The sequence below is a fragment of the Engystomops pustulosus genome, chromosome 6 (genome assembly GCF_040894005.1).
Source record: "Engystomops pustulosus chromosome 6, aEngPut4.maternal, whole genome shotgun sequence".
Classification (NCBI taxonomy): Eukaryota; Metazoa; Chordata; class Amphibia; order Anura; family Leptodactylidae; genus Engystomops; species Engystomops pustulosus.
Window position 1 is genome coordinate 44,501,834 of NC_092416.1, and position 13,065 is coordinate 44,514,898.

General features: G+C 41.2%; 2 protein-coding genes across 5 annotated transcripts in view; both read right to left on the reverse strand.

Annotated features, from left to right (window-relative positions):
- The window catches only part of LOC140134992 (probable pleckstrin homology domain-containing family N member 1), a 39,470-nt gene extending 37,611 nt beyond the window's left edge, over positions 1-1,859 (reverse strand). The window contains exon 1 of the mRNA XM_072155877.1: positions 1,351-1,859. Within this exon, the coding sequence (XP_072011978.1) occupies positions 1,351-1,442 (92 nt within the window). The 5' untranslated portion in view covers positions 1,443-1,859. The remainder of the gene's footprint in view (positions 1-1,350) is intronic.
- A 2,910-nt stretch (positions 1,860-4,769) lies between these two features.
- Positions 4,770-13,065, reverse strand: part of TTLL10 (tubulin tyrosine ligase like 10) — a 40,602-nt gene continuing 32,306 nt past the window's right edge. For all 4 annotated transcript variants that reach the window (XM_072155879.1, XM_072155878.1, XM_072155880.1 and 1 more), the window contains exons 8-12: positions 11,032-11,203; positions 8,459-8,599; positions 8,082-8,198; positions 7,367-7,460; positions 4,770-5,482 (exon numbers count right to left, since the gene is read on the reverse strand). In XM_072155879.1, coding sequence (XP_072011980.1) covers positions 4,803-5,482; positions 7,367-7,460; positions 8,082-8,198; positions 8,459-8,599; positions 11,032-11,203 — 1,204 coding nt within the window. In that variant the 3' untranslated portion in view covers positions 4,770-4,802. The remainder of the gene's footprint in view (positions 5,483-7,366; positions 7,461-8,081; positions 8,199-8,458; positions 8,600-11,031; positions 11,204-13,065) is intronic.

Genomic DNA, 13,065 nt, shown 5'->3' on the forward strand with positions numbered 1-13,065 from the left:
CATGTGACCAGCCTCATTTACATGATAAAGAATAGATGATTTCACAATGAATAATGTATGAAATAACTAGATAAAGGCTGGGATGGGATCCTTGTGAGCTGCTCCAACAGGTAGAGGTGACAGGACTAGTGGCAGAGACCTGATGACTGGTGTCCTTTAAGAAGTGGCTGGGCAATTTTGTGCCGTACACAACCCTTTTGTGTAGAAGCTGCACTATTCTTCATGCAACACAAATTTTAACTGAAATAGGCGTTTCGGTGCTCAGTTGGACTGTGTGCAACATTTAACTTGCAAAGTCCAATAGAATTGTGTCGAACGTCGCATGTTAAAAAAGTGGTGCTCTCTGTCACATCAGTGCAGCGAGCGCCAGATTCATGAAAAACACAAGACACATTTCATGAACCTGGCGCACCCTGCACACTACACATAGTCCAGTTTGCACTGTTTTTAGTAAATGTGCCCCATATGCATTGATAAGGAAACACAGCTAAGATACATCTGACCAGCAGAAAAGTCTCAAAAAACAAAGCCAGACTTATGATACCTGTGCCCCATTGAACACTGCTACATCTGTATGTCTGTCCGACACAGTGACAGACCAGAGACAATGTGATATTCACCGTACAATCAGAATCATGGGAGTAACACTAAGGAGACCACATTGCTGCCCATCCTCATCTCACAGTAACCTGTGTCCGCAGTGCATTGGCAGAATACTGAAGGGTATATGCTGATGTAGACTTATTTTAACATCTCCCTAGCAATGGCTATTCTGGTAGTGACCAAATACATTGTAGCATCATGAAGCTCAGATTACTGCCCATCACTATAAACCGTGCCCATATTGAACTGGCAGAATACAGACTGCAGGGAACAGGACATTCTGATGGAGACTTTTGTATCTGTATATAGATGATGTAGACGTTTAATAACATCTCTCACGCAATGGCTACTCCGGTAGTAACACAATAACACTGCAACACCCTGGAGGCCAGATAACTACCCATCACTATTAATGCATTGGCAGAATACAGACTGCCGTGAAAGGTATTTTGCATGATGTAGACTTATTATAACATCTCCCTTGTGATGGCTATTCTTGTAGTGAAAAAAAAGGATGCAATTGTTAGTTTTACCATTTGAAATATCTCCATACAGATATAGCAGAGGTGAACTCATCTTCCAATCCACGTGTCTCTGTATTATAATTTTTCAGATAAAGTTAGTGCAGAAGTTTTATGTGTAGTTTTTTGCAGTAGCAAAGTTGCATTAAATGACAAATTCAGCTCTGCTATAAATGCATCACAGTACAAATATTGTCATTTCTGATTGCCAGTAAGTGATACTTACCTGCTTTCATCTTTCTGAAGTAACTCTGCTTCTTCATGCCCATCACTGCTGTTCTCCTTGGTACCCCGCGCTGTAACGCTGCAGCAACCCATGACAGGACAGCTGTGTTACTGCACTCCAGCCTCACATAGTGCTAGATGTGGGAAGATATGGGATTGCCTCACACATCCTTCCTCCTCCAAATCTCCACAGCGAGGAAAGGGGGAGCCGGACAGGGACAATATGCTAGAAAATTCACAAACCGGTAGTGTGAAATGGAGAGAGCTTCCTGTTAAGTTCAAGCTTGTTTCTCTTTCCTGCAGAATGAGATGACCTGAGGGGGGGAGGGAAACTTAGCGAGTTTCTCAGTTTCAAGAAAGAATAGAACTTGTAGACAGGGTGAAAGGAGAGCGAGAGATTGAGAAGACACTGACAAAGGAGAAAATGACACAAGATTAACCCCATCTACGCCGCCTACCCACCCCCTCTACAGGGTTAATCACTAGCGACACTAAAGAGTCACCCAGAGAACTAAGTCCAACCCCGCTGTATAGTGACGGAGGATTGTGCCATATCATTACATGTACATAAAGCCGTCAGGGATGTCAGCATTGGGTGACACGTAGAAAAAAATTCTGCAAGGCCGTCAGGTATTTGCTAATATCTCAGTGTGGGAGGAGAATTTCACCATAATAAAGATAGATAAAGAAATGAATCAGGTGGAAAGTTCTTAAGAAAGTTGAGAATATCACAAAATAAGTATAACCGTAGTGAAACTTATCTGCGGGGTTTTTTTTCGTTTTGCATTGGTGGCTTTTTATGGTTATCGTGCAAACCTTTTAGGCAAATTTTGGAAAATTCTTGAAATAGACTTGCTATAAGTGTGCTCTGCAGTAGGTCAGTGGCATGAAAGTTGTTCCAGTAACAACTACATTCAAGAACTGGAAATGACAACATTTGTTTTGAGCATACCCAATAAGCAAACTTTGGGTTCGTACCAAACTTTGCCGTGTTGAGTCCCCAAACTTCTAATGAAGTTCCGGGCCGGGCCGCATTGATCGCAGGCTGTAACTTTTTTTAATGCAATGGCATTTAAATTAACCATGGCCGCGCATGCCATCACTAATCTGTTGGCAGTGCAGGGTGCCACCCTTTTGGGGAGGGTCATCATTCCCCAACCACTGGCAATTGTTTTTGGCGTCACTGGTTGGGGTCCAGGTTTAGTAACTCAATCTGGACAGCTTTTTTTAAAACAAGTTCAGCCATAATCAGCCAAACCCAAGTTTCAACAGGTCTCTATATCATCCCAGTCTGGAATTACATGAAGTGACATGAAGAATTTGAACAAGCCTATTTACACAGAAATGGTTTGCATAGTTCTCCAAGATGTTTGGGACTACCTCTCTGATGAGTTCCTTTAAAAACTATGTGCATACTGTTTCATACTGTTTTGAAGACAAAAGCTTCTCACACTGAATATTGACCTGATTTTGATTTCTCCATTGCTCATTCAATTTGCATTAAGTTGAGGGGGAAGGTACCATTAGTTTTTTACCATACGTAGCTGAAGGCAGTAGTAGGCATTGGCTCTGGAGAGCTGTGTAACAATATAATTGTATGTGTTTTTAGTAGCAGTGGAAAGTTAAAAATGCATTTATATTCCAGGATTGCACCTGGACCAGGAACACTGTGGAGGTTATTTATCAGGACTTCTACATCAGAAAACTGTTGTAGAAACCCTGAACATAATCACAAATTGTACTGATTTTCTAACACTTGGGATTATTTCCCCCTCTCTTTAAACTCCATGCCAAGGGGGCGTGGAGGGATGTCAAGGGGGTAGGCCGGAGCGCAGGCTGTAGAGTGCAAGATTTCCATAGTAAAGGTTTGCTTGCTGATGAATATTTCTACACCAGGTAGGCTGGTAGCATGAGTGCCGTGCGTATGATAAATAACCCCCTGTGTGTATACTGGTGTGCAACGCCTCTTCACTGAACACAGCACAGCTCTTCCCCCTGCTGCTATAAACAACATACACAAAGGTATGCTTATACAGATCTCCAGAGACAAAACCTACCACTGTCTGCAGCTCTGAAGGGTCACATCTGCTGATACACTCACTTGACAGCAGTTTCTTGAACACATTAACTGCTAATGGCCTATCAATTAGCACCAATCAGCTGCTATGCCAGGGTGTTGCCACACAAGGGATGGAGAAGGAATGCTTTAAACACTTCTAATAACTTTCCCTGGTTTTTACAGTAGTATTTAGCTTGACGGTCTTAATAAGTTCTTATCAGATCGTGAGGATCCATCACCTTATTTTAAATGAAGTGTTTTTATTCCCCTTTTCCCATTGGTGGACCACGGGCAGTTTTAATAAGTGTGAGACCCTTGTAAAGTCTTGGCGCCCTGGAAAGGAAAACACCTCTACAAATTACAGATCGCTGAGTCTTACGTTGCCCCCTACGCAGAGCCGGATCATCATTGGTGCTCTTGGAGCGCTAGCGCCGGGCCCCCGGATCCGGATTTATTGGTTGGGGGCCCCCAGCCTGGCGCTCCAATAGTGCCAATGTTCATGCTCCTGCTGGGCCCACCGACGGGCCCCGACACTAGTCTCGGCAGTCGGGCAGGGCCCTACGCCACCAAAGCTATTAACCGTATTAACAACCCAAGGCTACTCTTACAGTTTGTTTCCGGTGATGGGATGGGGGGTCAGCTTCCCCAAAATTGTGGTTTTTTTAACAACCCATCTAGGAGAATCTACACCCAACCACAACCAGGGTTCCCTAACATCTGTGTTCTCCACACTTTTGTGTGGGATGATTTCTGGCTCACAAGCGACGTGGGCCAGTGCCCTGAATGTAGACCAGATTGTAATATAACATTCTGTGTTTTTAGTAAGTTATAAAACTTCATAAAACAAGTTCCGAGGCACCTAAGGTATCCCATGCAATTCCCCTGGAGGACCTTCATAGAGAACATAAAACAAATGTATCACTGTGTTTTTTAATGGAAAATCAGGGATAAAAATCAACAATCAACAATAATTCACTGTAACATAGCAACATCTAGTAGAAGCATTTATATTAGTAAATTGAATATAATACATGTTCAAAAAAATATTAATATTGGCTTAATAGAAATTACCCGTTTGCCCATAGCACCATGTACAACATAGAGCAACACAAAATTATATAGGGTTACATGGGATTGGAAACAGCGCCACCCTTGAAAGTAGGCTACAAGTGGTAAAACATTTTGCGTCCAGAAAGAAGCCAAGTTCCAACTTAAGACACAACCCATAGACTGGTGAACATGCAGCACATTTTAACAAAATAAATATGAAATTATCAGCAAATACTGTAAGAAATCTATCAAGATGATGAAGATGATGAGGGTGTGAATAATGGGAATCAGAACTCACAGATAATCCGCTCTAACGTAAACTTATTTTATTGCATTTTTGGGACTCAGTCCTTAGGCGGCTCTGAAAGTTTTTGGTTGTTACCACCAGTTTCTTCTGGACAACTAAGTTCCTTTGCATCTTCAGATTTTAGACAGGGATCTCTGCTGGAATCATGAATCTTCTGACCATGGGTGATGACAGTGCTGGTGGTTATGATCACCTCAGGTGTGCTCCTTCTCATGAAATGTGGAGTTTTTCTACCGATGATTCCAAACCTTTGTGGACCCGTGAAGGATATTTTTGCTACAGGGATCTGTTGTTCGGCCTTTCCCCTCATCTCCATTATACTACTATTTGGAGGGCCAGCAAAGTTTTTGGCTCTATTTTTTCTTGAATATAGAGTTAGGTTCTCATAAAGTCCTGTCATGTTAACGGGTGTCATTGTTAAGGTTGCCCTCTGAGGAGACTTTGAGATGGCTCTTCTGGGTATAATGAGGTTACTGTTGTCGGTGGAGGTTTTTAATGGTCTATGACTTGGCTTTTCAATTGGTTTTACCAGTCCATTATGACTTTCGGGTGGCATGGTCTTCTGTGTCTTTACAGGACTACTGCTTCGAGGCCAGTTGAATTTTATGGTCTGCTCGTTTGTCTCCCCATTGTACAACAATATGAACTTGCTCTGAGTATTAAGGGGCAAAATCCGATGGCCTTTTGTGCTTTTCTTGAAGATTTCAAGAGCCAAGTCTAAGAACGAAGAGAAAGGTTTTGTGAAGCAGTGTTAAGAAGTAAGTGTGAGTAAAAGTAACAACTCAAAAACCTGGTCTCAAAAGTTATTGACCAGACCAAACTCTTCAAACTTCATAATTATGAGGGTAACCACTTAATTTTCTGAAAAGTTTAAAGGTGATCAAAATGGATTGTATAATAGTTCAAATTTAACAATGAGCAATTGTTTTAGTTGACTGATGACAGACTCTAAGGGTGATATCTAGAGGCCCTGAAATAATCGCAAATGCTAGCTTATTGCTAGCTTTTGCGATTATTTTCCCCAATCCGCCACCTTCACGCCAGTGGGGCGTGAAGGGGCTTGAAAGGGGGGGGGGTGGCCAGACGAGTGGAGGGTGCAGCCGGCCGGGAGTGGGCCGGCGCGGGGCGTTACTGTCCCCGCGCCTGCGCACTTGCTGCTGCCGGCGAGGCAGAAGCCTCTTGATGTATCGGGTTGCGAATTTGCAGCGGCGGGGCTATCATACGCTGGCACACGAGCACCAGCGTATGATAAATATCCCCCTACAATTTCACCTGACAGTCACTAATCTACAATGGTCCATGATTGAACATTCCCAAGACCCTTTGTATTTCATCTGGTGTCACCAGTGTCAGACTAGCCCACTGGAGTACCAGGGATTCTTCTGGTGGGCCCAAGCTCAATTTTTATACTTGACCACAGAGGTACAGTATAAGACAACCTAATTTAGATGTTAGCAGGGCCTATTTCCTACAGAATGACAAAGGGTAGACCCCCAAAATAATTTTATCTGGTGGTTCCAAGAAACCTCCGTCCAAGACTGGGTGTCAATGAACCTGTTTGAGCTTTATAAACTACCATGTATATGGCAGAATAATCATTCAATCGTTCAATCATCAATGTTTATCAATCATCTAATGTGTAAAGTCCCCTTCATTAGTAAGTGTAATTGTAAACTACATTTATCAACAAATATCAGAGTTTTGTCTTTCGGTGGTGAATTTGGCAGCATTTTTTTGCGCCTTATATATTATCATGTCTTTTTTCTTGTGATACATGTTCAGTTTTTCCTATCCTTGGCTTCTTTTTGAGACTTTTTGTTGCAAATGTCTCAAATCCACATGGACACAAGCCACGTGAGGGGGTTATATACAGGAGGACACAGACCTTGTGAGGGGGGTGGACACTACCGATCATTTTAGATTTGAGGCTGTGTCCTGCATTTTTAAGCACTCTAGTCACACCCCAGGGAGCTGACGACATATGAGGCTGAGGTCACACGTGGTGGTAAGGATGAGGTCACACGTTGCGTTTTGATTGCTTTTTTAAACCTATTACAACAGCTGAGGAGAGGTGATTTGTCTTATTACATTACTGTTAACATTTGCATTTACAAAATGCATAGTAAACGCGATGTGAACACATGCGTTAACATTGAGTTATTGAATGTATGTTAACACAATGTTAACACACGTGTTAATGCAAGTGTTAACAGCTGTTTAATTTGGCAAATCTCAGCTGTTGCAATGCGTTTTTAAATGCATGCGCTAAACGCAACGTGTGACTGCACCCTCAGACGTAACCAATAAATGTAAAAAAATGTAAATGCAAAAATGTTTTTAAAAAAACAGGTTACTGTGGAAAATGTTAAACATTTAAAGCAAGTGAAATAATTCCAATTTACATGTTAAAATAGGGTCCATGAAAAGAATCCTTCCTTTGCACCTGCACTGGACCAGGTGCAGATTTGCGCCTGAAAAGTCGCAAAAATAAGAAAAAAAAGTGATATATAAGTGAAAAGTCGCACAGAACAAAATCGAGAAAAGTGAGACAATTTGACCAGCAGAAATAATGATACATGTCCCCCAATGTGTGGAACCTACCAAGAGTCTCATGGACAATACTAGGAATAACGTCTTTCAAAACCTCGCAGTTAGTGTGCAGGGCAGGATTACAGTTCATCTCCAGTAACCACACCTAGAAGGTAAAAGTGGAAAAGTTCATTGGAAATACAAAAAATGATAAAGTATCAAAGATGAAGTCACAAATGTCCTTATTATCATCTAAGGGGTGTGTACTATCTCCTGATAACATTATGCATCAGGACCAGGGACCTTAAAGAGGGCCTGTGACCTAAAATTTCAGCACTAGGAGCTGCTTAAACAAACGCTGCAGTGTTAGAAGGATAGCGTTACCGGAAATTTGCAAGCGGTCCAATGATTACTGTGTACCCCGCCGCAGTGTTAGTGTCAGAGGTTTCCGGTAACGCTATCCTTCTAACACTGCGGCGTTTGTTCAAGCACTAGGAGCTGCTTGCTTTAGTAAGCAGCTCCTAGTGCCGAAATTTTAGGTGACAGGTCCTCTTTAAGAGAGGTTTATAATAGTATTTTGTTCTGAATTAAATGGGTTGTGTTTAGATCAAGACCTCCTTAAGGAGGTGGGAGCAGTGGGCACGTCACAGGCCACAAACAATGTACCCATGGTCTGTTGTTAGTAGCCCATTTGTCACCTGGATGTGAGGTCCATATACTCAGGAATAAGATCTGAGTAAATATCACCAAAAAATAATAGTGACTACAACAAGCATGCATCTAATACCTTAAAATCCTCATCGATCAGGAAATCACAACCAATGAGGTCAAAGAATCCCCTGCGGCACTCCAGCTTTGATTTCACGCTCAGGAAACAGTGGATCATTATCTGCTGCATCCTTTTCTGTCAGAGACAGGAAGAAAATGACATAAGGCGAAAACAGCAGCAGACGTCCCTACAGAACGCCGCTTCCTACATCTACTAATGCTATGAGGGTGACTGGCCCTTCAGGAAACCCTACAGCAGGGGTCCACTGCTCAGCCCCGAATAAGTTATGTCTAAGAACTGTTGTAGATGCTCCAGAACATTCCTAAATAAAATGAGTGATATGTATTTAGGTCCCCGACAGGACAGAATAAAGTTTTATGATGGTAGCATCTTACCGTGAATGTATTCAGCACCCAGTCTTGGGGTAGACCCTTTTTTTCGACAAACTTCTCATTGACATAAGTATTGAATCTTTCCATTGACCAGACTGTCTCTTCTTTGAGCTCGTTGTACAGAGGGTTCTTCTTCTGCATGTACTAGGAGGCAAAAATGACTCAGAAACTTTGTTAAATAATAATAACATAAACTATATAATTTTCAGCATGCCTAAACATTTTTATCAGAGTTGTCAAAGATTTGCATTTTCCATTTAAAAAAATATATATAGCTTAATGAAATGATAGTTGTAATGCTAGGAAGAAGAATTCTCTCGTCCCCAATGAAGGCCGAGGATGTAAGAGCCTCTTTCTTAAATAAATATTGTGACAGGACCAGGAGAAAAGTGTTAAAATGTGTGTGTATGTTTCCCCTAGGTTTCTATCCTAAACATTCTAGGAAGCCAAAACCCGATCTGGAGGACCAGGTTGCTGACGTATGGAGAAATGGGCACATGATGATGGCTCTCTCTGTTCCAGGGAGAACCTTCCAGTTGCCACCTTTGCTGTTGGTGAAGCTGTACAGTTGGGACAGTTTCTCTGTAGTGAGAAACTAGTGCATTGGATAGATAGTTGCCAGACGGCCTAGGGCTTTATTTTTGTATTGTTTTATTTTGTCATGTTTTCCTGCTTCAAAGAAGCTAATAAAACTGGTTGCAGCCAGTTGCACCATACTTGGCTGGAGTGGATTGTAACTGCGATGTGCCAAACAGTGCCCTTCTTTCCCAGGAGACGGCCATCCCAGAGCTAATCCCATTACAAATGGTGGAGGATGCGGGCAGAGGTGCCAGCCTAGGTGTTTGTATATGAGGACTCCCAAAAAGGTGCAAAAAAATAAGAAAAATGTTCAAAAAAAAGAATAAAGGTACATAACCTTCACTGAATGGCTATTATCCAAACAAGGGTATATAAAATGTGCGTGGCCAGGGGTTTTTAGTTGTACGTATATAATACTAGCTCATATATGAATATATGGTTAAGCTGTTCATCTTCTTCCTCAATGATGTTGGCAGTTCTTATTTTATCGATATGTTGCTCAGGAACACCTGCATGGCTGAAGGCTACAGATAACATTCACTTGAACTTGGAAAAGCCATGTAGCATGCTACAGTGCAAGACGTAACAAAGAACATAACAGTAACCTAAACAGGACACAGCTGTCAGCTAACCATAAAGAGCTACCAAGGCTTTGTGTCTATAGGAAGAACCGGGAGCATGGGTGGTTACAGGATAATTTAGAGAAATGTAAAGAGAGTATCCCAATGACATCCTAGATCTACTTATGTGTAAACGATCAAAGTGCCACTAGAGCCCCAACAAATCTGCCTCAATATTCATAACTGTGGGAGATAGGTTTGCATAATAGCAAAACTAGACATAGCTTTAGCTATTAAAATGAAATTATACTCTCTACTCAGTTTTAACATTTCAATTCAATTGTGCTTATATAAACCAGAATATTTTTGCACATTTTTTAAAAAAAATTTTAAGCATTTTGTTGCATCATTGTACATGTGACATGTGAGGCTATGCTCTAAGTATGCTCTAAGTTATCAGAATGTCCATAATGCCTAATAATGGGAAACAGGAATTTTATTTCTACCTTTACCACTTTAGATGAATTGTTAAAAAAATGTTGGTCCAAGTTGAGTCATGCCAACCTGTAGTGCCCATACAGCACAGACTATATACTTCATGTAACTATTTCACTGCTGTTTTCTACTATTTATTACATTCTCCATGCTGCTTCATTTAGTAGAAGCTGTCACTATATACATCCCGTATACACAATTTGCAGTGTTTAATGAATTTACTTTTAGGAATCTAATGCTAAATTAGTAAATGAAAAAATAATGCTTCATGGCTATTGTACATCCTAAATTTGACTCAGGGCAGATTCAGAAAGAGGTTAGTCTCTACTGATATTTGACAAGTATCTCATCTTTGTGAGGAACACATTATTGGCCTTCTTCTAAGGGAATTGCATATTACAATTTCTAAATATCATTATGGCACTAGAGTTACTCTCTAAAGGACATCTACCACCAGGATCAAGGATTGTAAACCAATCACACTGACATGCTGGTGTGTGCCCCCTCTGCCAGGAACTGCTCTCATTTAAGCTTCATTGTTTTTAAGTAAAAATGCTTGAAAATAATGCAAATGAGCCTGAGAGGTGTTCATGGAGCCTGCAGCCTCTCAGGCTTATTTGCATAATTTTAAAGGCCTTTAAAAAAAAACAAAAAAAACAGGGAATAAATGCTAAAATAAGAGCAGATCCTGACAGAGGGGGCACACACCAGTATGTCAGTGTACTTGGTTTACAATCATTGATCCTGGTGGTAGATGTCATTTAAGGGACTATCTTTGGGGTAGATGTACTTATGGCGTTATTGGATATATAGTACCAGAGATAACATGTACTGTTGCAGCTTGATAAAAGATTACTTCTCAATGATTCAAGAATACAGAGAAAAGGAATAGAGATAATTCTTAGATGACTAAAAAAAAAAGCTATGGACATATCCACATACCTGGTTGGTGAGGTGACCTGTGAGGTCATCTGACTTTGGATCATAGGGGTTGCAGGTAAGGCGAACATAGCCATGGCAGAAGAATACAAAGTAGGGCACAGCAGAAGCTATGAGCAGATAGGAGCGAATATCAAACTTCTTCCCTTCCAAAAGTAAAGGGTTTGGTATGTACCTGAAGAACACAAACAGTTTTGCCATATTACTATAAGCTGCTATTTTGCCCTTCAGTGTCAGATAAAGTGGTAAGAAATGGTTAAGAACATGCTGTAAAGTTTTATGTCCGGTTTGTGGAGGCTCTTTACTAAGGTCATTTACTAAGGGCCCGATTTGCGTTTTCCCGACGTGTTACCCGAATATTTCCGATTTGCGCCGATTTCCCCTGAATTGCCCCGGGACTTTGGCACATGTGATCGGATTGTGGCGCATCGGCGATGGCATGCACGTGACGGAAATCGGGGGGCGTGGCCGAACGAAAACCCGATGGATTCGGAAAAACCGCTGCATTTAAAAAAATAAAATGTCGCGGAGCTTGCACTTACCTTCACTAGGAATAGGCCGGTGAACTTGAGTGCGTTCCGATGCTCTTCAGCACAGCAGCGCCACCTGGTGGATGTCGGAGGAACTGCCTTAATGAATCCCAGCTGGACCCGAATCCACTGCAGAGAACGCGCCGCTGGATGGCGAATGGACCGGGTAAGTAAATCTGCCCCATTGAGGACAAGCGCTGAGTGAATCATTAAAGATTTGATTCTCTATAGCTCAGCCAAATCTTTCGTAAGATTTGAATCAGATCCGAATCTATTCGGTCCAAGCTGATGTTGCTCCAGTTGTCCTGGAATTTGGTATATAGCCCCCTCTAGTCCTCTACAACACCATTTTTTCTATTCATAAAAAAGCTTCTATTTTGTTTCAGGAAGTTATTATAAATTTTTTAACTCGATATTAATGGAAGCCTAATGGATGTGGTGCAAACCAGCACTTACAGACATCCATTGAAATAAATACACATTTTAAAAGATCCTTTAGCTTCCATTACTATCATACATAAAAGATTCTGCATACAGCCTGCCGAATCTACTAAGAGGCTTTAGACTGGGCCAGACAAAGGAACTTCATGCCTCACACCCGCCCTTGGAGGGATAGGGCTTAATATACGCCTTTGCTGACAAAAATAACTGGTGGAGAATTCATAGTAAAGACCCTCTAATATTTCTGAGACCATTTTATGCAGAAAATTACTACATGGGGTATAACCCTACACAGTTGGCAGAACTCTATACTATAAGCAGGTACCTAAAGATGCTAATGACTACAGTAAGGTTCTATTGGGCTTCTGTTTGGGTGTTGTCTTTTTATCGTATGAAAAAGCTTTGCAAAGGTCTGTGATGGAGGCTTTACTGCACATGTGAACTTAGACTAAACTCAAGAACAGCCGCTTAAGAAACACTTTTCAAATGTTTTTTTCGCTTTAAAATCGGTTGCGAATTGTGGTTGTGATTTATACCTAAAGCTCTTTTCAGAGACGCATTCTCCAAACACAATACCCTCTTTTTTTTTAAAAATGACCCCTTTGAATGTGGACCTTATAGTAGTCGTCCCATCATCTGTTACCCCATGGTTACAAAGCCCTGGTCCTGGGAGCCGTCAGCGCTGGTTATTGTGCTGTTACATGGATGCCATTATTTGCTATGGTTTTCTATGGTATTATCCGTGTGGGGCCATTATGTGTCTTTGTATATTGTTCTTCAGGTCATTTCTATCTTTATATTCGTAAAACAAAGGAGCTGACAAAAAAATTCTCTCCATTCTCCAGTGAGGGGAGGGAAGCTATAATGATTTTTAGTGACTTTTTACTAGCATTTTTATACTTTTCTTAAAACGAACAGCTTGGTGTCTAAACAATATAGATCCTTCAATGTCCGATTTATTTACGACTTTTATTGTTGCTTATGTGGCCACTCATGGCCAACTTAAATTCTTCTTTCGGATCTCAGACTGATAAATTATGGGAGTCTAAATTTTATTCTTTTTTTA